Here is a 27937-nt window from a genome sequence, read left to right on the forward strand (position 1 = left end):
TGTGTGGGTGTTTTGTCTGAACGTGACTGTGTGCCTAGTGGCCACAGAGACCAGTCTTATGGGTCCCATAAGACTGGATTACAGACAGTTGTGAACTGCCATGTGTGCGCTGGGAATTGAACCAGGGTTGTCTGCAAGAATAGCCAGTGTGCTCTTAGCTCTTAACCACCGAGCCTTCTCTCCGGCCCTTTCAAAGCATTTTCATATGCATTTCCTTCCTTCCTTCCTTCCTTCCTTCCTTCCTTCCTTCCTTCCTTCCTTCCTCCCTCCCTCCCTTCCTTCCTTTCTTCTTTCCTCCTCCTCCTCCTCCTCCTCCTCCTAGCCCCCCTTCTGAAATAGGGTTTCACTGTGTTGTGTAGCCCTGGATATCATGAAAGTCACTTTGTAAACCAGGCTGGCCTCAAACTCACAGAGATCTGCCTGTCTCTGCCTCCTAAGTGCTGGGATTAAATGTGTGCATCACCACCTGACTTCCTATGTATTTTCCAAGCTGCCCTTCTAATAAATCCAGAGGCATCTCTACTCAAGAGCAGAGTAAAGGAGGCTCAAAGGTTATAACTCACCCAGTTCACAAGGCAGAGCCAGGACCAGACTTACTGTCTGCTGCCACTAACTCCTTGGGAGGTTTGTTTAAGTTGGAGTTGAAGACTTGCTGCCAAAAATCTTTTCAGGGTCAGGACAGAACCCAAATATGCTAAGAATACTTTGGTTATGTATTTGCTAAAATTAGGATTATGTGTTCTTGACAATGAGATTGAGTTACATTTAGTACAAAAGTCACAGATTTTTTTTTCTTTTATTGGTTAGGGAAATTCAGATCGCAGTGTAATAGAATGGGGCTAGCATTCCGTGGCTGTTTCTGCACAGCTTTTGATCAACTGCAGCAAAGAAGGTCCTCTCTCACCCCGTAGAGCATCTTTCCTTAAAGTCATAGTTCCCGTGTTCCATCAGCGATTGCCCTGATGCCACCCAAGAGTGATTCTGTGATGCTGCAGAATAAAATCAGTGAGTAAGAGCTTAGAAGCCATTGTCAGGGTTGTGACCGTATGGTTCACACACATTAAAAAAAAGCCACATCCTGCTTCAGAAGGACTTCTATCTAGAAAGTTCAAAAGCTTTTACTTTGCTCGTATAATACTGCTATCTGGTTACCTAAGGTCACGTCACCGAGTACCTTTGCCAGACACAACCCTGGCACAACACCTGAAACATCTGTTTTTCACCAATTTCTCGGGCTTCTTGTACTAAGCAATAGAAGATAATGAATTCTTTTTATAAAATCACGTAAGCAATAAGGAAAATAAAATTTAAAAGAACATGTATAGATAAAGTAAAATTTAAAACAAAAACCGTAAGTTCTGAGATGTTCCCCCATCCCTTCCCTTTATGCACATTTTTTTTTCACAAAAAAAGGGCAGCGCTGCCCTCTACTGCCGAGTGTTGAAATGTTGGCTTTGAACAAGAACAAAGTCATCTATTACAGCAGTGTCTTAAAATACTGCTCTAGGAGTTAAGAGACACCGTGTTCCCGACAAAGACCTCGAATGTGCTCCATATCTTCTCATTTGCATCCACCTTGCACCAAAGCGCAGGACTTAAGGTCACGTCCAAATAAATAGAGGGGAAAAGGACATCACAACTTGGAGACAGACTGAGGCGCTGGGGCTGGGGAGCGCGCAGCTGTCAGGCCACTTCCTGATCTTACAGAGGACTCCCGTTCCAGGCCTGCCTGTAACCCTGCAGGGCTCCAAGAACTCCATTCCGGTCCTGCCTGTAACTCCGGCTCCAATGTATCTGATGCCCCCTTCTGGCCTCTTTGAGCCTATGCACACACTTAGCTTACATTCACGAAAACACAATAAATTAAAAGAAATCTTCAAGAGTCGGCATGACATTAGCCGTGACTCACCACATTTATAGCGTATCTAGGCAGAAACAGGACAATGTGAGGAGACTATTTTGACTTTAAGTTAAGGTCTATGCCTTCCTACTCTTCTGTCTTTTTTTTTTTTTTTTTTTTTTGGTTTTAGAGACAGGGTTTCTCTGTATTGTTTTGGAGGCTGTCGGTCCAGCCTGGCTTCGAACTCACAGAGATCCTCCTGCCTCTGCCTCCCGAGTGCTTGTCTTCTGTCATTTTGAAGCAATTTTCTCTCTCTCTCTCTTTTTTGTTTGTTTTGATAAGGCACTATACTTTGTGACATTTTTGTTGATGGTAGTGTTTTAAGTCAGTTGTTTTCAACATGTGGGTTGAGACTCCTTTGAAGCTGCACATCAGCGATCCTTCGTATCAGTTATTTATATTACGATTCATAACAGTAGCAAAATTACAGTTGTGAAGTAGCAACAAAAATAATTTAATGATTGAGGGTTACCACAACATGAGGTGACCCCCTAACCATATTAAAGGTGTTAAAATGTATTAAAGGGTTGAAGTATTAAGAAAGCTGAGAACCACTGTCCTAAGTGGAAATGAAGGTTTCCCTATATGTTGAAAGAATTATAGGATGGTTTCTAAAACATTTTTGTCTCTTGCAGAGAAAGATATAAAATGCTGTTATTAATATATTTATATTTTAATTCATTTTTGAATGTTATCTTGTTTCCTTTAGATTTTCATAGCCATTGTGGATCTTTACAAAAACTTGTAAGGCTCATTAAATAAGCAGCTAAGACTGACCTCAAACTCTGCCTCAGCCCCTCAGTGTTGGGCTTTTAGGCATGCACTAAAAGATACCTCAGAGGATGTATCTGCAAGAAGCCAGATCAAGCAGACTTCAAAGAGAGCTCAATCATTACTTTCCAACTGCCTAGGGACTAAAGTGTAATCCCTATGACAATAATAATAACTTTACCGCTATGCTGTGTGCATTTCTATCCGCTACAATGTAACAGATAATAGGAAGAGCAATTCAACGTCTCAAGGAGTAAGAGGCAAAGCCGGATCTGATTGAGTCCACGCTTAGATATCATTCACCTGTGACGCTCATCATTCAGTAAAAAGCCTAACTAACTCTCAAAGCAAAGGGTCTGTGACATTAGTGACGACGACGACGACGAGCCTTATTAACACTCGCCGAACCCAGTTAGCCTTTGTTGAGTTCTTGCGAAATACAGTTCAAAGAGTTTTCACATGAAACCTTTTAGTTGCATTAGCAAAGTTAATCTTCCCAGCACCCCCACTCCCCACCCGTGGTAGAACTGTTATTATCTTCATATTGCAGGTAAGGAAACTGAGACACTCAGAGGAAATCCACTTCCAAAGGTCAGGCTTTTAACCATTGTACTATGATACTTAAGTACAAAAATTATACAGCGCAACAATTTCTAAATGGTGCTATGGGAGTTAATTACAGTCAATGCAAATGATAGCACTCACAGCACTCAGGCCTGTTGGTATCTTTGGAACACAAAGGTCTTTGGAGCCTTGAATAAAACCTGCACACGTGAGTATCCAGTTCAGGAACTAAGTATAGATCCTGCCGGTTCCAGGCCTCATCGGGCATGTCCTTCTGTGAGATAAGACACAGCAAGGCACATCCTGGTTTGGTATGAACCAGGAGATAGTCTCGGTTGGGGGTGGGGTGGGCGGGAATATGCTGGTAGAGCAGTTGTACGGAAAGAAGGAAGACAATCTGGGGATAAGCACAGAGTTAAGCTTTCACCAAGGCTCACCTAGGCACACGAGCCAGTTAATCCGGAGAAACTGAAAACTAACTGCTCTCTTTAGTAAGAGAATCGGGGTACCGAACCCCGGACACAAACCCCTTATCAGGCTTTGAGATATTGCCCCCACCATTTGGCCACACAGTGACTCTTGAGCCTGTCTTCTCTACTAACTTTGGGTTTTTAGAGAAATATGTATTCAGCATCAAAATCAACTTGTAAATGATATCCTCCCCTTTATGATAGGATACAGACACCCGAATATAACCACCTGAAGTGTTCTGTGCTCGAGTGTGAGGGAAGATCAACTCCTCTGCCCCAACTTGTTCCTAAGGTTAGACATCCTGGGTGCTCCGGGTTAAGACTGAGTAAAACAAGCAGGTGTGGGTTATCACAGACGTACCGGTAGCTGCCACGTGTGCCTCCTGTGTTCTGGAACAGTATTGCTGGCCCCGGAAGCTTCAGAATTCCAGAAGAATGATTCTAAAGGAATTCATTCCAGAGGCAGCAACTGTTGCCGTGTGGCTTCCCAGTTCCTCTTTCATAGTTTTTTTTTTTTTTCAGAGAAGAGATTGGAGCCAGAAGGACCGCCTTGAACAGCTTTAGAACTTTGCAGTGGACCATGCAGCTCCCAGCCTCCCTCTTCTTACCTCAGCTGCACTTCCCCTGGCCACTCTGCTGGCTGCCTTACTTGATTGCCTGGTTCTGCTCATCATAAGCCTTTCGCTTGAATTATTTCTTCAGCAAGGAGGCAGTGTTGAGTCAATTCCAAGTCAAAGTGTTAAAATTAGCAATGACCTGGGAGGCATCTTGTTTATTTCAAGTTTGATATTTTATTTAAGGGGTAGTTTACAAGGCTCAAGACAGAAGGGTTCTACACAGAATATCTAAGACTCACGTTAGTGAGGGGGGAAAATGGACATTTGAATCCTACATCATAGGCTTTCCTTCCTCACCTTTCCAGTCCCCTAAAATTCAGGTGTAATGGGACAGGAACTAAAACCGCACACAAAACTTTCTTTGTCCCTATCTGTCTTAGTTGGGGTTACTATTACTACAATGAAACACCATGACCAAAAGAAAGTTGGGGAGGAAAGGGTTTATTTGACTTATTGGTCTACACTGTCCATCAGTGAAGGAAGTCAGGCCAGGAACTCAAGCAGGGCAGGAGCTGACGCAGAGGCCATGAGGGGTGCTGCTTACCTGCTTGATCTTCATGGCTTGCTCAACCTGCTTTCTTCTAGAATCCAAGACCACCAGCCCGGGGATGGCCCCACCCAAAATGGGCTGGACCCTCCTTCATCAATTGCTAATTAAGAGAATACCCTGCATGCTTGCCTACAGTCCGTTCTCAAGGAGGCATTTTCTCAGTTGAGGTTCCCTCCTCTCAGATGACATTAGCTTGGATCAAGTTGACATAAAACTATCCGGTTCCGGTACACTGTCACCACAGGTTTGACTGTGGAACCGTTTAGGCCATCAATAAATATTTATCTGGGAGATGACTCAGTTGGAAAAGAGCTTGCTGTGCAAGGAGGAAGTGAGTTTGGATCCCCAGCACCCATGAAAGAGCTAAGTGTGATAGCATACTTTGACTCCTGTGCTAATGAGTGAGCCAGGCGAGTCTCTAGTAGAATTTGCAGGTTCAGTGAGAGAGCCTGTCTCAAATAATAAGGTGGGGAGCAACTGAGGAGGATTCCTGCCGTTCACCTGTGGCCCCCGCACCTGTGAACACAGGTGCATGTTCGCCCACACATATGTGCTGCTTTGTACCTAACAGAACAAGCACACACACAAAAACAAACAGAGCGAACACACACACACACACACACACACACACACACTCAGAGAAATATTTACTTGATCTTAGTCACACTGACAGTGTTTAGGTAACCTAGGGTTGCTTTCCTCTTTGGGAATGACGCAGGGAGTGACCATGACATTATTGGCTAACGCTGTGAAGACCATACTTGCAAATCAAATTCTAGGAAAGCTAGGCTGGGGAGATTCCCCCCTCCACAGTTGCCCTCAGGCTGTGATTTCTGGAAGCACTGAAAGTACATGAAGTCTGTTGGACCTTCAGTGTTAGCTGTGAGTGACGTTTTTAAAAGAAAAAGACAGAAAAGGTCAGCAGCTACCGCTCAAAGTTCCTAGGCTTGTGTTTATCCTCTGGATGGAAAACTCACGTGAAGGTTTATGGTGTTCTCCTAAGGAAACCATGATACTGTTTTCTCACGGAATACCAAGGAACTGGCTCCTTCCAGCAGTCGTTGACTATTTAGTGTAAGAAACGGAGGGAGGTTTGCCAGCTCCCAGGCAAAGCGGCATATCATTTACAAGGGGGTGTGGGTGACGTGCAGTAACAAAGCTAGTATTTAGAGGGCACTTACTGTATGCAACTAAACACTTTATGTGTATTAACTCACATAATCCCCACAACAACCCCGAGGAAAACACTATTATCTCCACTTTACAGAGCAGGAACAGGCCTGCCCAAGTTAGTAAGTGGCAGCCAGCCTCCAAACCTAACTTTCCTGGCTCCAGAGCCAGGTTCCTACACATCAGAACATTTTCCAAAATTGTAACGTCGACAGCAAAACACCCGATACATAGGAAAGGGGGATTTCTAGCCAGACTGGGGAGGGCTAAGGAAAGGTTTTATGGAGGGCTGACAGACGTACATCTTCAAGGTCAACCAACAGGCGGAGAAAGGATGTGGGCAGAAATGTCTCGGGGAAGCAGCGGCCTGACAAAAAGAAGCAGTAGTTTGGGTATCAGCCAGTCGATGAATGCTACGGACGGAGGCCTCGCCATATCCTTGAAGGTCCTTGCGGACTAGGCCCCCACTCTCTGTGAGTAATCCGGGAGTAAAATGTGCTCATCCCTTACTTTCTGCAGAGTCCCCCTGCCTGCCAGGGATCAAGGCAGACGGCACTGCCAGGTTTCTTTCCGGGGAAATCCTGAGTGGAGATGATCAAGGTCACCCGCGCTCGAGTACAGCGTGTCCAGGCTGACCATTCGAGTTCGGCACACAGATGCCGGGGACTTGGCTGTCAGCCCGGCCTGGCCAGCTCAGGAACGTGCGCACTGCCGGGGCCTGGCAGGGACAACCACCTGCTCAGCGGGTACAGGGACACCTGCCCTCTGCAATTCCCACGGCGGGCCACTGCGCCAGGTCTCCAGGCCCCAGAAGGTCAAGGAGTCTGTCCTCTGGGGACTCAAGCCACTCGCAACATCCTCATCGCCGCAAGGAATAAAAGCCTCAGCGATTGGAACAAGCTGTGCCAATCATCCTTGTCCCCGCCCACACCGCCTCCGGTGTAAATCTCACTGGTTGCATCATGCGAGCCTCCGATAAGATTCTCTTCTTGAATTGGCTGCTAGAGACTGGTCCCGCCTAACCCATCTTTGTCGGAAGGTTGTGATTGGCTAAGCGCGTTGCCAAGTTCCGGACGCGGCTCGGCCATTGGAAGCCGCGGGCTGCCCCCGCCCGCCGGCGAAGGTGAGTGTCTCCTCCGGTCATCGCACTCCGCACCGCAACGAGCAGCTCCGGGCTCGCGCTCGAGGTCTCGGCAGATTCCATCACGATGGCGCCTCCGTCAGTCTTTGCCCAGGTTCCGCAGGCCCCTCCAGTTCTGGTCTTCAAGCTCACTGCGGACTTCCGGGAGGATCCTGATCCCCGCAAGGTTAACCTCGGCGTGGGAGGTAAGGATGCAGTGCCCTGGAATGCCAGCAGCATGGGGGACCGTGGGAGGAGCCGAGGCTTAGTTCGGTGCCTCCCCTGAGAGCGGACCCGGGAGAGAAGGCTGGGGCCACGAGGGCATCCACCAACCTACCCATTTTGCAGATGGTGATACGGAGTCCTTGGAAAGAGGTGGTGTGTTCAAGGTCACGCAGAACAGGTGTAGCATGTGGGACACAAACGTAGTTTTCTGTCTCTCCATCCTGTGTTCTTTTATGGTACAAGTTCCAAAGCAACAAGACGCCAGGGATTGTAAGGAGGGAGTCTGGTAGCTTTGGGGTAGTGGTCAGCCGGGAAGTGGGAAGAAAGCTGTTAGCCTAATTGAGCTGCGGTGTGGGCTGAGTGAGCTGGAGGTACCAGTTAGGAAGCCGATCAAACCACGTGGTCCCGGGACGACCTAGGCTTGGTTTATTCTCAGAGCGGAGCAGATGAGATGCAGCCCAGCTCAGGGCCCACACATCTGGGTCTTCGTTTCCTGATTGTTATCCTTGAACCAATGTGGCCTTCTGCTATGGAGGTTTGTGTTGGAAACTCTCTGAAAGTCCTTTTAACTGGAGCCTCCAGCGACTTTCTTATAACTGTGGGCTTGATGTGGGAAGCTCCGCGGAGCTTGGTTTACATTTGTCCGTATACAGAGGCCAGCCAAGGAGAGAAAAGTGAGTAGGACCAGGGACTGAAGGCGCTAGAAGGTTTGCAAGGTTTGCAGTCGAGGGTGATGTGAAGGGGACTCAGAAACCAGATCCTTATAGGAAATGTACATAAGCCTTCTCTCTCTCTCTCCCTCTCTCCCCCTCCTCCCTCCCCCTCCCCCACACTCTTATTTCATCAAAGAATAGGAGTGTGACGAGAGAAAATCCCAAAGTGCTATTATTGATGGTGGGCGATGGTGCATGGGCATAGATGATAGACATTATTTTCTCAGCTTTTATGTATGTTTGAAACTTTTCAAAATAAAGCATTAAAAAGCCAGTGTTCAGTTGGTCCTCCAATGAAGGAAACTATGATTTTTTTTTTAGCAGCCAACAGAACAGGAGAAATACTGATTGTCTTGCATAAAAATCAAAGTTCTCTATTTAAATGCAGTGCGGAAGCACCAAGTGTTTCTTTACAGCCTAATTTATGGAGAAGACTGATGAGGTCGATGGTCTTGGCCCATCTTACAGGGTTTTTGTGAACACTAACCGCCATCGCAGGCTGTGACTGAGGTCTGGAGTATAAGCAGGAGTTATATAACCGTAGCTATTTCTGTTGTTTTGGCATTTCTTTGAGTGGGTCTCTTAAAAAGAAGTTGAATAACTGAAAACGAGATAATTTGTGACACTGGTTCAGAAATAAAATACTCATGCTCACAAAAACCTTCCTGTTATGGCATCCATTCCAGACAGCCCAAATTAGTCTTTAGCTCAGGCACCATCTCAGCAGTGACATGCCTTTTGTCACTTTTTCCAGGAATCTAAGAACATGAGCAATGAGCTGTGCATGTGAGTGCACTGTCTGCCCATGGCAGTTCTGGGAGTTGTTTTCTCTCCTGTTTGCAAGGAAGGAGACTGGGGCGGGGATGGGGGGGGGGACGACTACGACATATAGTTTGACCCCTGGGTGGGAGAGCTGGGACTCTAGCCAGGTCTCAGGCTGCAGGGTCTCTGACCTCTTCTGGGCTTGGGATACTTTCAGCTGGCCCTGGGGTAGCCAGTAACCTGCAGGGAGAAGAGGTAGGAGCCCTGCCTGGGTGCCCCGCCTCTGTGTGGTCAAATGAGGCTTCTTTAATGTTCTTGAAACTGAGGTATCAGACTGAATGACGATTACAATCTACCCAAAGTCAACTCCAAGATTGCCCAACACGCTCTGTGATTCTATTAATAGGGTAATTCTGCAGTGGGAGGTAATTGTATTGACCCCATCAATTGACCGTGGAGTAAAAGAACAATTAAGCGTGAAATGTGATATATAAACCTACTTGGTCACTCCTGTGACCTGTTCTGTGTGGGTGATAGATGGCAGCTAGAAGTCTAATCCCAGCAGAGAGGAATAAACGGTCTCGTCTTGCATTTATATGTCCTGTTTACTTAGACACATGCACACCTCAGTATACTCTTTGCAAAGGAGATTAATTACGACTGTGAGAGTGATGCTTCCTCCCAAGGTCAAAGGTAGCGGACACTCCCCCTCTCTGGTTCCAGCGATGCTGGACAGTTTTAGAATGAACTGCTACTATAATCTCGTGAGCTGGTTCTCACTTGCAAATACGTTCCTCAGATTTTTCCTCTTGCTGGGCTGATTTCAATAGTTTTCTTGTCATTAAACAGAGCAGTGTGTCATATTCTTCACTGCTAAGCACAATGCTTATGGAGCTGATGAGCTTAGTGTTTCTCAAAGCCTCTGACTGTAGTGCCTTTAAGGACAGAGAGACACAAGTCCAACCTGAAGCAAATCTCTTGTTTGTTTATTCTCTGTCTCTGTGTGTATCGTGAGGGTATCTATTCATGTGGAGGCCAACCGTTGACACTGAGTGTCTTACACTATTGCGTCCAACCTTTTCCTTTGGGACAGTGAGAAGCACCTTTTTGGTCTAGTTAGCTTAGTCGTCATTTTCAGTGTAGCTTCTCCGTCTCCAGATGTTAATTGTTGGTTAGAGGATCTGTATCAGGTATTTCTCAGAGCACAGGGTGGAGGAGGGTCATAAAGGCATATGTGGACGGGCTCTTGGGTGTCGATAGGCGACGGAAGTGGAACCGTCAGGAGGGGATGTGGGTGATCGTTGGACCATTCAACTCTCTACTCTTCCTTTCTCCCAAGCAAGACTGCTCGACCTGCTTACAACCTGTGTGGCCTCCCTGGAGCTCACTCAGGAAGAAAGACCATGGTCCACAGAGCAGAGCTCAGCAGCACGATGATAAGATGGGTCCCAATAAAGTGCTCTGGGCTCAGAGCTTTGCGATTTCCTTGGGCATCGCCTATAAAAATCAAAAAGAAAGGAAGCAAGCTTTTTTTTGGACTCAGTAGAGTCAGCCTAACTCTTCTTATCTTTGGCAAATAAGTTCTGGCCTCAGTTTTCTGATTCCTAATACCCATCTATTTTGTGGTTTGTTAAAATAATTAAATGAGAAGAAAGAACTGTGCAGAGTATTTAGTAAATCCTTGTTATTACCGGGCCTTCAGTTTCCGCTAGTGTCTATAATTATGAGAGCTTTCCATCCTGGATCTCCTTGCCTAGTCCCCTTCTTATTTGCCGTGTGTTCTGTGTCCATCAGCTCCCTACCCACCACCCACTCACTATCCAGACTAGATGGGCATGGGGATCACCAGCCACCCCGTCGCCTGTCTTGGTCTTTGGGTTCTAGGTTTGCTTCCTCAGAAGTCCATCTGCGTTTCTTCCCTTGTCTTTATCACCCATTACCGTGGCCTATTCACGTCTTCAGTATTTGTCTTCTGGATCATTTTGGGGGCCTTCTGACTTAGCCGCTTCTCTCTGTCCTCCGGAGTCTGTTTTCCTGGTATCACATAGATGGCTCTGTTAAAATGCCACTGCTTTTGGATGTTCCCACTAGAACAGGAGATCCTGGAAAGGAACTCCCCAGACCGTGAACTCCCTGCTGGTCCTCCACAGAGCCTGCTCCCACGGCAGGAAAATGCAGAGCCTCAAATGTCTATGTCTTCCTGCTCTGAGGACCTTGCACAGTTGTCCCTCAGACTGGAGTGTCCTTCTTCCCTCATCTACCTCTTAAACCCTTCTTAATTCACACTTCAACCCCCATAAGATTTTCCCTGACCCATCATGGAGAATTCAGGCCCAGTGTGCTGTATTTCCTACAAGACAGGATATCACCTTTGCTAGCCAGTGCCCGGTCTAGGCAGGGAGTGCTTGTTGAATGATGAGAGGGTGAGCAGCGGGAACAAAACCGGGTGGGAATAAGAACTCCCCAGGAGGGCCGGGTAGTGGTGAACCCATCACTTGTGGGACAGAGGCAGGCAGATCTCTGTGAGTTTGAGACCAGCCTGACCTACAAGAGCAAGCAGGACAGGTTCCAAAGCTACACAGAGAAACCCTGTCTCGGGGGTGGGGGGAAAAAAAAGAAAGAAAGACAAGAAAAGACCTCCTCCCCAGGAGAGAGGAACAGTGGCTATCCACAATGCTTGCCTTCCTCACTCCAGTCTTCTGGGAGTAGTGTACAGTCTTATTTCACGATGATAAGCAGCACACCAGGGAACTGAACCTGGGAGACACTGGGCAATGAGGCGGGAGCTGCTGGCTTGGGCAGTCACCTTTTCTCACAGTACAGTTAACAGTGCCACTCCCTAACCTCCCTCTCAAGCTTTGCACATTGGCTTCTTTATGGTTTTAGAGAATGTTGCAATGTTAAGAACAGCAGTATAATGGTTTCTTCTTTCTCCTAAATGTTTTTTACATTAATCTAGGAATGATACTATCATAAATATTAGCACACAGCGTATCTGTTATCTTGTGTGTAATACGCAGTCACAGATCTGAAGTTAAAAGCCTGACTTTTCTAAAAAATGCTCACCTTTGGTGAGTCTAGATGGTATCCTTTCTGTGTGGTCCAGACATGCATCCATTCTGTGACTCCCGGAGCCCTCTTTTGAAATGGTCTTGAGCGGTGGGGCTCCCACAAGAGACCATCTCTTCATAATTGTCTTCATACGTATATTCCAGTTTGTTCAGCTCTTCTCTGGGGGACTGATGTAAGTTCCACATTACCCATCATTAAATTGCTTTTCAGCGGACGAAGATTTGATAGTATTGAGGACATTCACAGTAATGACAACCCCTCTAAAATCAAGTCTCCTGGAAACTTCTATGAGTACTTGACAGTGGTAGCTTTGGGATCTGACTAGGTAATCTGGGCCAAGAATAGCCCTTCCTCAGAAGTAGGTATTGTTGTATGTCTTTTGTTTTACTCTAGCCAAAAAGTGAGCAACGAGCAACTATAATCATCAGCCACTATTCTGATGGGTGATGTATCTTCATGTCTCTATTCCATCCTTTTCATCTGCCTCATTCCCAAATCCCCCTCTCTGCCTTCAGCTCCAGAATTCCCCCATGACACACAGCAAACAGAGCTTCCTGCGTTTGGTAATATACACTGTACCACACACCGTTCTGTCCCTTGCTTTTCCCGCTTGGCGAGCTCTTCACATTTGTACATAGAAAGCATCTTTGTCCTTTTCCACAGCTGCCTAACTGATGGATAAACGAGATTTTATTTGCCAGCCTCACGTCGGACATCCAAGTTGTTTACAACCACAGGATAGTGAAAGAGTACTTCAGCAAACCACCAAGTACATACGTCATTTCACACGCTGACAGTGCATCTGTAAGATGCAGGCTTGAAAGGGAGGTGCTGATGTGGGTGTATTTGGACAGATCCTTCCAAGTTGCTCTCCACAGCTCTCCAAGACGATCAATAATTTACATTCGAACCAGCAATGTGAGGAGTGTCTGCTTCCCCACAGCCTCACTTAAATCCCCAGGATGAATGCACACTTGTGTCTCAAGGTGGTTTTCATTTGCATTTCTCTTACTTTAAATGCAGCTGGAAATTTTTCTTATGTTTGAGCTATTTACAACATCACCATGGGGTGAGATAGTACTCTTTCCTGTGTATGAATTATGAATTATTAACCACGATTTCAATTATCTGCTATTAGAAACATTGTGTTGAATATTCCTATATCACTAGCATAAGTATATTCATAGAAAATACTTCTAACTGTAAAACTACTAAGCCAAAATGTATACAACAAACAAATACTTTATAAATTATAAGCTCATTTTAAGTTGTGTGCCTATTTTCTATTTGGTCAACTGACTGTATTTTCTAAATATGTGATATGAGAAATGTGTCAGTGCATAATAGAAATGTGATTGGGTTCCAAACCGGGACAGCTACTCACTCACCCACCTCCAGCCTCTGGGTTGGTGAATCAGTCTCAGAGTCTGACTAATAGCATTCAGATAGCCAAACTAACTCCCTTCATCAAATATAAGAAGTTTGCTTAATCAGGAGGAACCTGATTTTTACCTATCAGAATAGTTACTGAAGATAAATATGCTCAAGTGGGAAAATAAGCCTCATGTTGGAAAGCCCTATGATGGAATGACCCATATTTTACACTGGCGATAAAGATGAGGTTGTGTGTCCCTGCTCCTGTACCGGAATGCTGGGATTGTGCTGTTCATTGCCTTGTAACTGTGTACCCTTTGGCTAACCTAAACTTTACAGTTAATGTGTGTTGCCCACTAAGTAAGATACCCTAAAACACGAGTTTCTGGTTTTTTAAAGACAGGGACTGATGTTGGGCAGAAATTAAAAAGATAAAATGTAGTTAGAATCGCTGTTAGAATTTGGTCTCATCTCAGGCGTACGATTGTTGGCTGACTTACCATTGGAGTAGAGAGGAAAGTGACCCCTGTGAGCAGTCAGCTCAGAGAGATTATTGGCGTGGGTCAAGGCCAAAGCACCTGTGTGCCAAAGCTGCGCTACAGTCTAACTTTAGAGTAGGAGAGCGTGAAAACCGGAAGTAGGAAGGATCAAAGTGGCCTAAGGATATGCTAAACACTGAAATGGTGAAGAAATGCTTACAGATTTACTGTGTAGCCTGACTAAATGCTGTGAAATAGATAAAATTAGATCAGTACAAGGCAATGTGAGGCAGCTGGTGTGTATGAACAGTGAAAATGGTAAACACTGGCGGATTTCACAATACACAGAGAGGGCAAAGATGGTGAGTGGGTCCTTGGTCATTGTGTAACCTGTTGTTGGACACCAGGCCCAGGACACTGACTTCCTGTGTGCATGCTTCTGCATCTTTGGGACGGCTGGAGGAGGCTAATGCTCTTTGATTTTCTCCTTTCTCCGTATTTGTGAAGTAGTTCCAAGCCACACGTATCCAACCTTTGACATTACAGTAGGGCATTGTCACTGTCTACAAACCTGTTGGGTCATGGGTTCATAGCTATCCTGAGACACATGCAGGGTGTGGACTACAGTCTGAACACATCTGACCTGGACTTTTCTGGAACTCTGTTGGAGGTGTGGGCATAGAGACTGATGCACTCTTGGTATCTGCAGCATCCAGAGATGGCTTCGGTTCATAGACGTCTTTCTCTCTCCCACTTGACCAGTGTCTGTGATGTCCCCGTTTTACGTCAGCATTGTAGTTCTGCAGGTCGCATTACAAGCGGTGTGATCTGCAGGCGGAAAAGGCAGGGCTGTCCTGTGTGCCCAGCACTAACCCGGGGACTTGGCCCAGCAAGTGAATGCATTTTGTGTCTTTGTCTCTATTCTACTTTGGTTGGCTGGAAGGTGGTGGAATTTTCTCCGTTCACAGAAAGCGGTGGAATCTTCTCTGCTCGCAGCTCCAAACTCTGACTTGGATGATGCCTGAGATTCGTGTCTGTCTCTTTCTCCGTACTTAGCGTACCGCACAGATGATTCTCAGCCCTGGGTTTTGCCGGTAGTGAGGAAGGTGGAACAGAAGATTGCTGGTGACAATAGCCTCAACCACGAGTACCTGCCCATCCTAGGCCTGGCAGAGTTCCGCAGCTGCGCTTCTCGCCTCGTGCTTGGGGACGACAGCCCAGCTCTCCAGGAGAATCGGGTGAGTGTGGAGTGTGGATGGTTTCTGTTTAGGAACCATGTTTTAAAAAAAATCCAATTTGTTTGCAGGTATTAAAATTTGTGTCTTGAGAGTTGTCAGAAAATACATTTTTATTATTTATTTCTTTGAAGGCAAACTGACGTTTCACATTTTATTTATTTACCTATTTTGCTTGCATGTGTGTCTGTGCTTCATCTGAGTGCCTGGTGCCCAAGGAAGCTAGAAGAGGGCATTGGCTCCCCTGGGTCTGGGGTTGCAGATGGTTGTGAGCTGCCCTGTGGGTGCTGGGAGCCGAACCCAGGTCCTCTGGAAGAGCAGCCAGTGCTCTTAAGGCCTGAGCCATCTCTGCAGCCCAGCTTATACGGTTTTAGTTAGTGTGAGCAGATAATGTGGCCGTATCCAGAGCTCAGCTTCACTTGCTCAGTTTGCCCAGCATGTCGCCAGGCGGCTGCCGGCTTTGAAGTAGATACTGGGGATGCCCAGCAGAGGGAAGCTAATGGAATCTGAGGAGTCCGGGGCCATAGAGTCGTTTTCTTCATTTCCGCCACTGCTTTTGGCTGTATGCTAGTCATTTACCTACTTGATTTCTGCATCTTCATTTTAGAAAGAAAATAGTTGGTAGCTCATAATCCCATTAGGAGTTCTTGGTAGGTGCTTTCTCTGAAATTATATGCAGAATTTTGCTTACTTCTGGGGGAACATTTCCTTAATTTTGACCGGATTCTCAGAAGTTATCTGTGACCCCCTCAGCATTCAAGATCCAGAATTCCCTGCCCCGCCTTATGCTTGGTAATTCTAGCCTTCCCTCAGTAGCTCTCATTTGACTGCCTGTGTTACAACTAGAAGAGTAGTGTGTGTTCGAAGTGGACCCTGTGAGTAGGGTGTATGTGGTAGGGAGTGGTGATGGAGAGATTGGAGGGAGAGGGAGACCCTGGGGGCTGCAGATGTGTGTACCTGGCCAGGACTGCCGCTCATCTCTTGCGGTATATTAATTAGTATCACCTGCGAGTTTGTTAACTGGACCCCGTGAACCCCATGCCGAGCCCTTTTGATGAGAATCTTGGAGGGGCACAGCCCTCTTTTTCTCCCCACAACCCCAGTGGGATTATTTTTAAAATGTGTCCCCACTGACTCCACCCAGGTTTGAAAACCACAAAGTAGAGAAGATAAGAAATCAGCACTACTGCTCTTGGGACAGGAGTGTGGGGACTGGCCCAGGGACCAAGGTGGCCAGAAGCAGGTCTAGGCTGTATAGAGACTTGCCTAAAGACTAAAGTTTATGCAGAGGTTGCCTAATGAAAGTGTTTGAAGAAGCTAACCTGGCCGGGTGGGTGGGACAGGCGAGAGCAATAGTCCAGCTAGGTGTTGTGCAATTGAACCCGGCCGCCCTTCCAGCCACGCTGTACCGCAGGCCACGGTTCACACATTAAAAGACCACGCTGTGGAGTCATGTGAGGTATTTATAGCAGGCTTTCCCTCTCAGATGCCCTGATAAGCTGAGTGGCAAGGTGAAGTTAAGGTTGCACGCATGCGTTCCTACAGGTGTCTTGATGCAGGGAGGCAGGTGACGGTCTTGGAACCCAGGTCATCCGATTAGACAAATAGTTAATCCAAGTTTGGGCTAGGTTTCTGTGGAAGGCTTTGACTTGCCCCCTGGAACTGAAGGTGTGGGATATGAGTGCTGGGGGGAGGGGTAGCATGGAAAAGCTGCCCTGAAACTCCAGTGTTTCCCCAGACAGAAAGTGGGGAATATATAATAGTTTTATCAATCCTTTGAGAAATTCATGCATTGTATTTTCATCATACTCATCCCCACTTCTTTCAGATCTACCCCCAAACCTTTTTAAAAATAATACACCGAGTCCAGTATGTGATGTCCCTGTACTCGTGGACGTAAGGCCATCCATTGAAGCATGGGGCCAACCATGCTCCACACCAGTGGCCACAGCCTGAAGAAAAACTGACCTCAGTTAGGGGAGGGGCTCATGAACTCCTTCCCACTCCTAGAGTGTTGACTGGTGTGGTCTTTATGTGTGACCACGGCGACTGTGAGTCCATGTCTGCAGGGGCCCTATCATGTCCAGAACATACTGTTTTGTGCCTGTCCTCTCCAACCTCTGATTACCTTTTTACCCACCTCTTCAGCAGTCCCTGAGCCTGGTGTGTGTGTGTGTGTGTGTGTGTGTGTGTGTGTGTGTGTGTGTGTGTGTGTGGTATGTGTTGTGTGTTTTATGTGTGTCATAGATGTCCTGTTTGTGGCTGAACACTCCACTGACATTTTACTCTCTGCAGTGTGACCAGTTGTAGGCAATCTTAATGACGTTTGCAAGTGGACAGCTGTGAGTGGGGCGTCTGTCTCTGCATGTGCTGAGATATGTGTGATTAATTAGTTGGGGCTGTTGCTGGCAGATGAGAGGCCATGTTGGGGAGCTACTTCCTCTAGGAAGTCTGCGTTCTCACACAGCTACTTTGCTGGTAGTGTTCCTCTGCCCATGGATCTGGGTTTTGACCTCTGAAGACTCTTAAGAACCTGGGCTGGGGCTCATGGTCTTGACCTGGGAATACAGCCTTGGTCTAGTTCATCTACGTTGTGTTTTGCTTACAGAACAAACTGAAATATCAGTCTTCGTGGTATCACGTGCATAAAGTTCCTGTTCTGGGATGCTTCCCAGCAGCTGCCTTACCCTAGGTACCAGCTGCTCCTGAGCACTGAGCCTCTCCCTCCTGGAAGTTCTCTCCATGCCTGGGCCACTGCCCCAGCTCAGCCCACCACCAGCTCATGCAGTCTTGTAATGGCCCCATTGACCTTCTGTCCTCTAGTCTCCTTTTCGTTTCAGTGCGTTTCCACACTGCAGTTAGAGAGATCTGTCTTACAAAAAGCTGGTTGTGCCACCAGCTTCCGTGCTCCACATGGAGCACTCCACTGCTGCCCTCGAGAACGTGGGCCCGCCATCCTAAGAGCGCTGCCCTTCCTCAGCGCCGCAGGCCTCAGAACCCTTGCCTGGCCTTTCCTCTGTAGAGCGACCTTCTTAGCTTCCCCAACTCTCTAGTCCCCAACCCTCAGACCTTCAGGACCTGATCAAGGGTCGCTTCTGTTCTGAATCATTCACTTTCTCAGGTGTGGCGCGTTCTTCATGTTCTCTTGAATTACGGTGTGGCTGTTTGCTGTCTGGGAATAGCCGAACTCACGGTGTTTTAACTGTAGTGTCTCATTTAAAAAGATCCTTATTTTCTATGTGTGAGTGTTTTGCCTGCATGTATGTGTGAACCACCGGTGTGCCTGGTGTCCGTGGAGGTCAGGGGCGTGTTTCAGATCCTCTGGAACTGAAGTTTCAGGTGGCTGTGAGCAAACCACGTGACTACAGGGAACCGAAACCAGGCGGGAGCCCTGCAAGAGCCGCAACTGCTGAGCCGTCTCCAGCATCCTACAGTGTCTAATTCTATCATCAGGCTTTTCTCTGACAATACGTGATCCTGGCCAGGATCGTGGCTTACTTATGTACTTTGCACACATTCCTTCCGTATTTAGCTCATGGGATTTCTAAGAGTCTCAGATTTTTGAGTTAAGTCATTCACTCGATTGTCAGAGGGGCCAGGCAGGGTCTATTGGTGACTGTAGAGGTGACCACACAGACAGCCTTTAACTGTGTTAAAGTTGACTGAAGCTGTAGGAAGAGAGGAGGGGGAGGCATGCTAACATGGAGGAGGGAGTGAGGCAGGATTCAGTTGTAACTGGAGTGGACAGGATAGGACGAGGCTTAGTGGACACAAGACATGAAGAATGAGCCAGAAGTCGGACAGTAACGTCGTCTTCCTTATACAGCATCCCTTTCCAGGTTTAACATTGGCCCAGTTTCTAGGACTCTTCACTGCTTCTTATTACTGTTCCATTTTCAGACGTTAGGACTCCAACAAAATGTCCATTTTCATCTCCTGTAGAGCAGTGTCAACATAGGTAGGAGATGCGGAGGTTGTCTTGTTTAGTTGTAACCACTAGGCTCCTTGTTCTGGATACCCCTGTCTGTCTGCATACCCTCTGTCTGTCTGGATACCCCTGTCTGTCTGCATATCCCCGTGTGTTTAGATATCCTGTCTGTCTGCATACCCCTGTCTGTCTTGATACTCTGTCTATCTAGATATCCCTGTCTGTCTGCATGCCCCTGTCTGTTTGGATACCCTGTCTTTCTGTCTGGATACCCCTAGCGTATGTCATCTTGAGTTCAGGGGACTAACTCCATCAATTCTCTGAACTTATTTCCTTGGATATTAATGATTTTCCCTTGTATCAAATACATAGGACTTTCTTGGCCAAAAATTAGTTCCTACAATGACCAAATTGCTACTTTACTTATTCATAAAAAGCGGTTTCTGTTAATTACTGGTGTTTGGAGTGACTTATGTTTCCCTGGAGCCGTCTTATGTTTAATTTTCAGGGCATGATGATTTGAGAGTTTGGTATTTCACATTTCATATGTGTCATGAGTGTATGTGAGGACCATATAAGAACCTTTATTTTTGTAAGTAGTAAAAGCAAAATTTTTAGTATTGCCTCTATTAGGACTCTTAAGCTGTGAGGAAACTGGGAAAGGGGAGAAGAATCTACCTATTACCTTTGTTTGGAAGAACACATTTCCAGGGGTTAATAAACTGTGTTCTGGAGCTCGATGGCATCAAGGGCCAGCTGGAAGTACATTTCCAGGACTACTACTGGAAGGGGTGATCCTGGGATGGATGGGTGCTGTGAACAGAGGGGTTTCTGTCCAAGGCACTCGCTGACGTGGCCTAGGTCCTCCTCCCTGCGTTCAGAACAGAAGTTCCTCCTGGAGTCAGACTATGAGCTTGCTTCTGACCACCCTGCTCACTGGCTGGTGACAGAGCAGGGGCTTCATCTCTTACCTTTCTGTCTCTGTTTCCCCACTTGCGAACATGAGCGGGTAATTGTTAGAGGTTTTGATGAACTCATACATTAGGGGATTTGCAAAGAACAGGCCCAAAGTAAGCCCTTATTATTGTCTTACTCTTGCAAATATTAGCTGCTGTCAGCATTGTTAATCTGTGACCCCAAATCTTCTCTCTCAGGTTGGAGGTGTGCAGTCTTTGGGAGGAACAGGTGCGCTGCGAATCGGAGCTGATTTCCTAGGGCGATGGTACAATGGCGTGGACAACAAGAACACACCCATCTATGTGTCATCGCCAACCTGGGGTGAGCCTGTTAGCTGTGGGAGAGCAGAGCAGCTGGGAGGGCTAGCCTCAGGACACTGACGGCTTGGAACATGTAATCTATATGTAGAAGGCAGCTTCAGGGGATTTTTGGCATCTACAGAAAGCTGTTGCCCAAATTTCAGCCAGGAACTCCTTTCCCAAGGTTCTCCATAGTCTTGCATTTTAAGCCTATGCTGAGGGCTTCCAGCAGGAGGTGGCACCCTAGGAGTTCTTGTAACTGGTTTAACTTGTTCCTGGTACTCTTAACACAGTCTAGCCAGCCTCCACAAGGCCCCATGGGCGCTGGGCCTGAGGGCCTGAGGCTCACCTGTTTTCCTTCGGATTACGCCACCACCTGTGTGTGTGTAAAAGCTCCTAACATTTGTCCCTTTGCTTTTCAGAGAACCATAATGCTGTGTTTTCTGCGGCTGGTTTTAAAGACATCCGGACCTATCGGTACTGGGACGCAGAGAAGAGAGGCCTTGACCTCCAGGGCTTCCTGAACGATCTGGAGGTGGGTGGAGAGAAGAAGACTGGAGAATTCTGTGGGGTCAGGAGCAGCAGGGAAAGAGAGCTTTCGGGCCAGTTGATAAGTGAGCATCTGAGACTTTTTCTCCAAGTCAGACAGTGCGTCTGAAATAGCGTATAAGAGGGTGGTCGTGTAAGAGAGAGGCCAGGAAGGCTGAGACTGGTTGCTGATTGCTCTTTTACTGGGACCCATGTATTGCTGACCCTCTGAGCCCCCTGCCGTGTCAGAGCTGATGCAGCTCTCCTCTCCGCAGAACGCTCCCGAGTTCTCCATCTTTGTCCTCCATGCCTGTGCACACAACCCAACAGGGACTGACCCGACCCCAGAGCAGTGGAAGCAGATCGCCGCAGTCATGAAGGTAACTGCTCTCCCAGAGTCTCTGTCACATAGGACACGCGGCTTCAGTTTATTTAGTTGTTATACTTAATTATTTAAAAGCACAGCCTGCTTATTGAAGGATCTGGAAAATGGAGAGAAGTCCGAAGAAGAAAATAGATATTAACTGTAAATCCTATTACCCCACCATTCAATACTTGTGTTTTGGTGGGTGGACTATTAGGGTTTGTGTGGTTTTTAAAATGCACCTATGTTTCACAAAGGTGGAATCATTTTGTTAATATTATTTTGCATTTTCCCCTTTTATTTCTTTATGTACACACTATTTAATGTTTTACAGCATCAGTTTTCATAGCCATCTGGTCCTTTTGTGGATATGCCATCTTGGGGATCAAGTAAATTGGTTGAGGAATGTTTAGGTTTATTTCATATTTCTTGAACTGATTTATTTACGTAGTGAAACTCTATCTCTTTAGGATTGCTTTCTAGATGAGAATTTCTAGCTCAAAGTGTGTATTTTCCATATGGGATGCTTATGGGATATTTACCTGACAACTGTAGGTATTGGGCACCACTGGGGGCTGGTAGAGAACGTAGCAGGTGTAGCCCCTGCCCTGAAGAGTGCGTAGCCTGTTTGGGAAGAATAGTATAGTATTAGAGCAATTGTGATGCTGTGAGTTGCTGCATGGCGAGTTCTGTGGGGTGCACAGCCCAGATTTTTATTGCCTTTCTGGAAGAAGCGGTTCCCGTGCTGAGTCTTGGAAAGGAGGAGATGAGAGGTCATTGTCTGACAGGAACTGGTGGAAAGCTGGCAAGGGTAGAGGGGCAACATGGCCTCAGCCCCACCCAGGCAGACAGCGTGTCCATTTGAGGAAGTGAAGGACATTCTCATTACTGCCTGAGGTTCTGGGGGACCGAGGGGGACGGTAAGCGACGGTCTAGAGAGTAAATAGGGCCAACCATTAAGATCACCCTGATGACACAGTGTGGACTAGGTCAGAGGGAAGCTAGATGAGACAGCGGCCGGAGCCATGTGACGTCAGACCTGTCTGGGACACGGCTCCCTGCAAGATAGCTGGGAGAGAAACTACATGTTGCCAGTGTCCGAGAGGGCGTTACTAGCCACCAGATGAAGTAGCTACGGTGGGGGAAGGGAGCTGCAGTCGGCTCCTCAGGAGACTGGGCCGGCGGGAGTCGGGTGCTAGGGTGTGGGGGTGAGCTGCAGGGCTTGATAAAGGTACACTCAGGCGTCTGGTTTGGACAGCTCAGGTGTGGGAAGAGGTCTGTCCACTCAAGAAGGCGCAGGTTCAGCGTGGGGCACTCGGAAGAGAGCTTGCTTCACCGTGAGTAGCTGGTAGGGTAGCGCTGAGGCGAGGAGGCCCTGGGATTGCCAGACCTCCGTTATCACCCCAGGAATCCCTGCAGAAGGATCCTCTGACCCAGGACAGTGTCTCCGAGCTTTGGAAATAAGTCCTGCTGGCAAAGCTGGAAACGCAGCACACTGTTGAGAAGGCAGGCTGGCCAGTGGTTGCTTGCTGCTTGCTGTTGAGTGAACGGAGTTAGATGCAAAGTGGCCGGAGGCTGAATGAACACACAGACAGGAAATACAAGGACAGCTCTGTGTAGCGATCCCTTCCAGGTGCCGAGCAGGGAAGGAAGGGCCGTGTCTGAGGCCGCCTCCCGAGGACTCCTGCCCTGACTTGCTTTCCTTCCTCGCAGCGCCGCTTTCTCTTCCCCTTCTTTGACTCAGCCTATCAGGGCTTTGCATCTGGAGACCTAGAGAAAGATGCGTGGGCTATTCGCTATTTTGTGTCTGAAGGCTTCGAGCTGTTCTGTGCCCAGTCCTTCTCCAAGAACTTCGGGCTCTACAGTGAGTGCTTCCCAGAGTCGCTGCCCCGCCTCCCTGCCCCCTCAATACCGCCTCAGCAGCTAAGCCTAGTTCTTCTCTTCTCAGACGAGAGAGTGGGGAATCTGACCGTGGTGGGAAAGGAATCCGACAGCATCCTGCGAGTCCTTTCCCAGATGGAGAAGATCGTGCGAATCACTTGGTCCAATCCTCCTGCCCAGGGAGCTCGGATTGTGGCCTCCACCCTCTCTGACCCTGAGCTCTTCAAGGAGTGGTAAGGAGCTCGAATCCTGCTGTGTGAGGGTGGGCGTGCAGAGCTGAGTTGTTCTGTTGCATCTGCCTAGGTTTTGTCCTTTTATTGCCGGAGAGGCAGAACACCATTAGCCTCTCTGAAGGTCAGGTATTCCATAAAGTGGGAGCGGTACCCATGTCACGTGTGTGTGGTAGCACAGCACCTGAGATGTGGGACAGCCACATGGATGTCAGTTCCTCATTCCTTCACTGTCCAGTCTTCCTTTTGTAAGGCTGGTGGACAAGAATTCCCAGACGAGTAGACTGTCTGACTTCCAGGCAGTGTGTCCATTTTGGGGCTCCCCCTTTTCTTCCTGTGCATATAGCTTATACGTCTTAGCTTCTAGACTATGTGTTAGCTTCTAGACTATGTGTTAGCTTCTAGACTATGTGTTAGCTTCTAGACTATGTGTTAGCTTCTGGACTGTGTTAGCTTATAGACTGTGTGTTAGCTTATACACTGTGTGTTAGCTTATAGACTGTTAGCTTCTAGACTGTGTGTTAGCTTATAGACTAGGCGTAGTAGAAAAATGAATAAAGAAGTGGAGCCATTATAACATTGTACTTTAACAACAGCTACTTCCATCTCATGAAGTCTTTACTTCTTAATGTTTTCTGACCATGGTTAACCAAAGATAATTGAGACCACAGGAAGTGAAACCGTAGGTAAGGGTGAGGACCCCTATTTCATCTTATTTGAGAGGCCCGTGGCTTTCATGTAATGGCTATTGACTCAATTAGGCCTACTGGAGTAAGTGATCCTATGGGTGCCATACCCCAGTGAACCCTGAAAGGGTCGTTAGTGTGTTACAGCCGGAGTACCCCAGAGCTCACTGGACCCCATCAGTGAGCACACCCTCGCTTCCTTGTGACTGTGTCTCTGGTTATTAATTCATCTCTCCAGCACCTCAGGTACCATAGTACACAGGTTGTGATCTCACATTAAGCTTTCAGTTTAAACTGCAGAACGTTTTGCTTTTTATTCCTTTGTATTGGTACAGGGTCTCCCTATGTGGCTCTAGCTGGCCTGGAACTGTAGACCAGGCTGGTCTCGAGCTCACAGAGATCCTCCTGCCTCTGCCTCCCGAGTGCTGGGATTAAATGTGTGCACTTGACTAAATTACAGTTTTTAACCCTTTGTATTTCTGTGAACTGTCTTTGCCTATGTGAATGGGTGTTGATACCAGTGTCCCTGCCTCAGGACAGGTAATGTGAAGACAATGGCTGACCGGATTCTGACCATGAGATCTGAACTCAGGGCACGATTAGAAGCCCTCAAGACTCCTGGGACCTGGTCACACATCACTGAGCAAATTGGAATGTTCAGCTTTACTGGGTTGAACCGTAAGTGGCCCCCAATCCCTTGAGCACATGTGTGTGCTCAGATGCAACTGTTCTTTAACCAGCTGTTGCCATTGGTCAGACGCCACTTTGGGTCAGGATAAGTTAGGTTTTCTCAGTCTTACCTCCTGAGCTTCTCGAATCTCAAGGGCACCGTTGTGGTCTGTCCTCCCAACTATGAGTTTGTATTCTCATTTGTGTGGGTTAGAAAGCGGCTCAGAACTAGCTGGGAAATAACAGTATTAGTAACTTGGATCTTTAATTTATAACCAGCATCTCATAAATTGTCAAGTACCTTTGGTTTTACTTTAATCATTTACCTTAATCATAAATACTACATTTGATTCCTTAGGTGCCAAAATTCTTTTGTTTTGTTTGTTTGTTTGTTGGTTTTTCAAGACAGGATTTCTCTGTAGCTCTGGCTGTCCTATAACTCACTTTGTAGACCAGGCTGGCATTGAACTCACAGAGGTCCACCTGCCTCTGCCTCTTGAGTGCTGGGACTAAAGGTGTGTGCCACTGTTGTCTATCTTGGGACCAAAATTCTTAACAGGCTTTTTGCAGTTTCCAGGTAGTATCCTGAAAAGGATATTGGAAAGTTAGCCCTCCTTGTCAAAAATTTAAAAATTGGCTAGTAGTTAGGATTAAAAGCTGATTGAAAATCTAGTGGCCATGATTTTGGCCAGCTACCAGCAGAGGGCCCTTACTATAGAGAAGCCATTTATCTGATAAGTGATTTCTGAGTACCTGCTGGGCACCTGCTGTTAGCCTGGTGCAGTGGCTGCTCACCCGTCCTCCTGGTGGCTCTAATGAGGATGGGTATGTGCTGAGTTCTGTTGTAGGTGCTCCAGCCAAGTGTCAACATTGGGCTGTCAGAGTGCTGGTTAGAAATGGGCTGAGGAAAACAAACAAACAAACAAACAGAACAAAACAAAGGAGATAACTAGAAAGACAAGATCAAGAAGGCATTATAGACCCCTTGAAACACTTTGTGTTGAAATGAGGCTGCCCCAGAAAGAATAATGACTCAATTGGGGGTATGTGTCCTCATGTGGGATAGAGAGTTCGTTGGTTGAGAAGTAAGTCATCTCTGTGCAGTCATAAAAATAGCGATATGGAAATGAGCATTGGGTATCATCTCCTAAAAGCTCACAAGAAGGGATATTCCCCCCCCACCCCAAGATAGCCTTATTCTACTGCTATTCAGAGTAGGAAAATGGTTTTATTGTAACTTGAAAAGTAGTAGCAATAGACTGAACCTGATCGTTCTTAGCATTTGACATCATTCATTGTTTTTTAAACAACAGTTGTTTTTCCCCTCATTTTATTAAGGAAACATACAGAGTCAGGTGTGGTGGTGCACAGCCTTTAATTCCAGAACTTGGGAAGCAGATGAGGGGGCTCAACATTTCCCATGCCCCATCTGTGAAATGGGGATGATAATATCAAGAATACCGAAGTGCTTAGAACGCTGCCTAGCATGTTGGGTTTGCCCAGCAACTAGTGTGATTTTATAGTTCTAGTCTGTGTCCTTAATGTGCTAAATAAGCAAAAACCTGCTAGAATTCTGTCAGTTTTACAGTAAGCCAAAACCACCGTGGTGATTGTAGGGTTGAGGAAGTGCAGGCATGCCCTTCCTCTTTATGCTTTTCTGCAAACATGGGATCCCTTCCGTGTCCAGGGAGGCTGAGGAGTGCATGGGATCCGATGGTCTAGGTCATGGGGTCTGGGCAGTTTCTTCTCAGCCTATTGGCTCATTCACATGTCAATTATCAGTACATCCTGATGGCTTCCTGTCAAATGTATTGTGAAATGAAATGCTGAATGGAGGTTATTAGATTAGATGCTCTGGTCTAAGCAGCCAGACTGGGGAAGGCACAAAGCAGAGGCTGTATAAGCAGTTTTCCAGATCAGTGTACTTATGTCTGATGGCTGTTCTCAGTGGGAGGGGCTAATGTCTGATGGCTGTTCTCAGTGGGAGGGGCTAATGTCTGATGGCTGTTCTCAGTGGGAGGGGCTAATGTCTGATGGCTGTTCTCAGTGGGAGGGGCTAATGTCTGATGGCTGTTCTCAGTGGGAGGGGCTAATGTCTGATGGCTGTTCTCAGTGGGAGGGGCTAATGTCTGATGGCTGTTCTCAGTGGGAGGGGCTAATGTCTGATGGCTGTTCTCAGTGGGAGGGGCTAATGTCTGATGGCTGTTCTCAGTGGGAGGGGCTAATGTCTGATGGCTGTTCTCAGCGGGAGGGGCTAATGTCTGATGGCTGTTCTCAGTGGGAGGGCTGTCTAATGGACAAGGTCTGGTTGGGAGGTAGTCCCAGATTCATAGCTATCCTTCCGTGGTAGCCATATTGTGAACATCCCGAAGACTGAACAGGAAGTCTTTCCAGGATCTAATAAGCAGTTTTTCTATTTGTTGGTTGGACAAAAGGACAAAGTAGCTCCTTTTGTTTAGCTTGTCTGTGTTAAAGAGGGTAGATTGCAACTGTCCTGTGGTCTCTCAGTGTCAGTGCTGAAGTCACCGTGCTGCTCTCCTGTCTTTACAGCCAAACAGGTTGAATATCTGATCAATGAGAAGCACATCTATCTCCTGCCAAGCGGTCGAATCAACATGTGTGGCTTAACCACCAAAAACCTAGATTATGTCGCTACCTCCATCCATGAAGCCATCACCAAAATCCAGTGAAGAAGCGCCATGTAGTCCACACCACCAAAGCGGCTCTTTGTCAGTCTTCCCTGCCTGCGCAACCCTAGGTGTCCATGTCCTGGATTAGAGACGGCCGTGGTGAGGCGGCCGCTGTTAGCCGGCCCCTCATGAAGAAGACATTTCCTGAAATGAACTGGGGCCGGGGATCAGAGCCTTTTGGAAACCAGAGAAAATCAAAGTTATTTAAGAATAAAAAGTACTTTGCTAAGAGATGTAGTTGCCTAGCCTTACTCTAGACTCCTGCAGGAGCTCTGCTCATGGAGTCCTAGGTTTCTGTGTGTTGTTTGACTCTGTTCCAAGTCCAGTCCCAAAGATCAAGTTGTCTGAGGAACCGGGTGTGACTGGGTGTTGGCTGGGGCATTAAAACTCATCATCTCCACCCAGAGTCTCTTGTCTCCCTGATCTTGCTGCATGGTTGTGTCCCTATTCTGAGGCATTAGTTTTTTTTAAGGCAACTATGGCAAATATTTACATCATGACACACAAATGGATATACATATTTAACTGAAATAAAAGTCCCACTAAATGGCATTTGCTCTTGTGATGTGTAGCACAAATGGTGATATTTTCTTAGTCTATTCTGTTGTGTTTTGTGTCATTTAAAAAATAAAGATGCTGATCAAGACACATGGAATTGAGTTTGTGTTCCATTAAGGAGTTAT

The 27937-nt window shown here is 47.0% G+C and overlaps 1 protein-coding gene and 1 long non-coding RNA gene across 3 annotated transcripts; one reads left to right on the plus strand and one right to left on the minus strand.

The window, feature by feature from the left end:
* Positions 1-780: 780 nt before the first annotated feature.
* On the minus strand, positions 781-4377 carry LOC106021088. 2 transcript variants are annotated; one of them, XR_001196436.3, is made up of 2 exons: positions 4067-4377; positions 781-989 (listed from the first exon to the last, which is right to left on the minus strand). It is a non-coding gene; the product is annotated as an uncharacterized LOC106021088 (long non-coding RNA). The 2 variants fall into 2 exon arrangements; XR_005876776.1 differs by having other exon boundaries at positions 3935-4068.
* A 2775-nt stretch (positions 4378-7152) lies between these two features.
* Positions 7153-27902, plus strand: Got1 (glutamic-oxaloacetic transaminase 1). The gene is made up of 9 exons (XM_005063567.4): positions 7153-7368; positions 14844-15025; positions 20105-20228; positions 20629-20741; positions 21010-21114; positions 22812-22962; positions 23047-23212; positions 24431-24573; positions 27115-27902. The coding sequence occupies exons 1-9, from the start codon at positions 7251-7253 to the stop codon at positions 27252-27254; spliced, it is 1242 nt and encodes a 413-aa protein (XP_005063624.1). The 5' UTR covers positions 7153-7250; the 3' UTR covers positions 27255-27902.
* Positions 27903-27937: the final 35 nt, after the last annotated feature.

Source organism: Mesocricetus auratus, unplaced genomic scaffold (assembly GCF_017639785.1).
Source record: "Mesocricetus auratus isolate SY011 unplaced genomic scaffold, BCM_Maur_2.0 Super-Scaffold_4256, whole genome shotgun sequence".
In the NCBI taxonomy this organism is placed as follows: domain Eukaryota; kingdom Metazoa; phylum Chordata; class Mammalia; order Rodentia; family Cricetidae; genus Mesocricetus; species Mesocricetus auratus.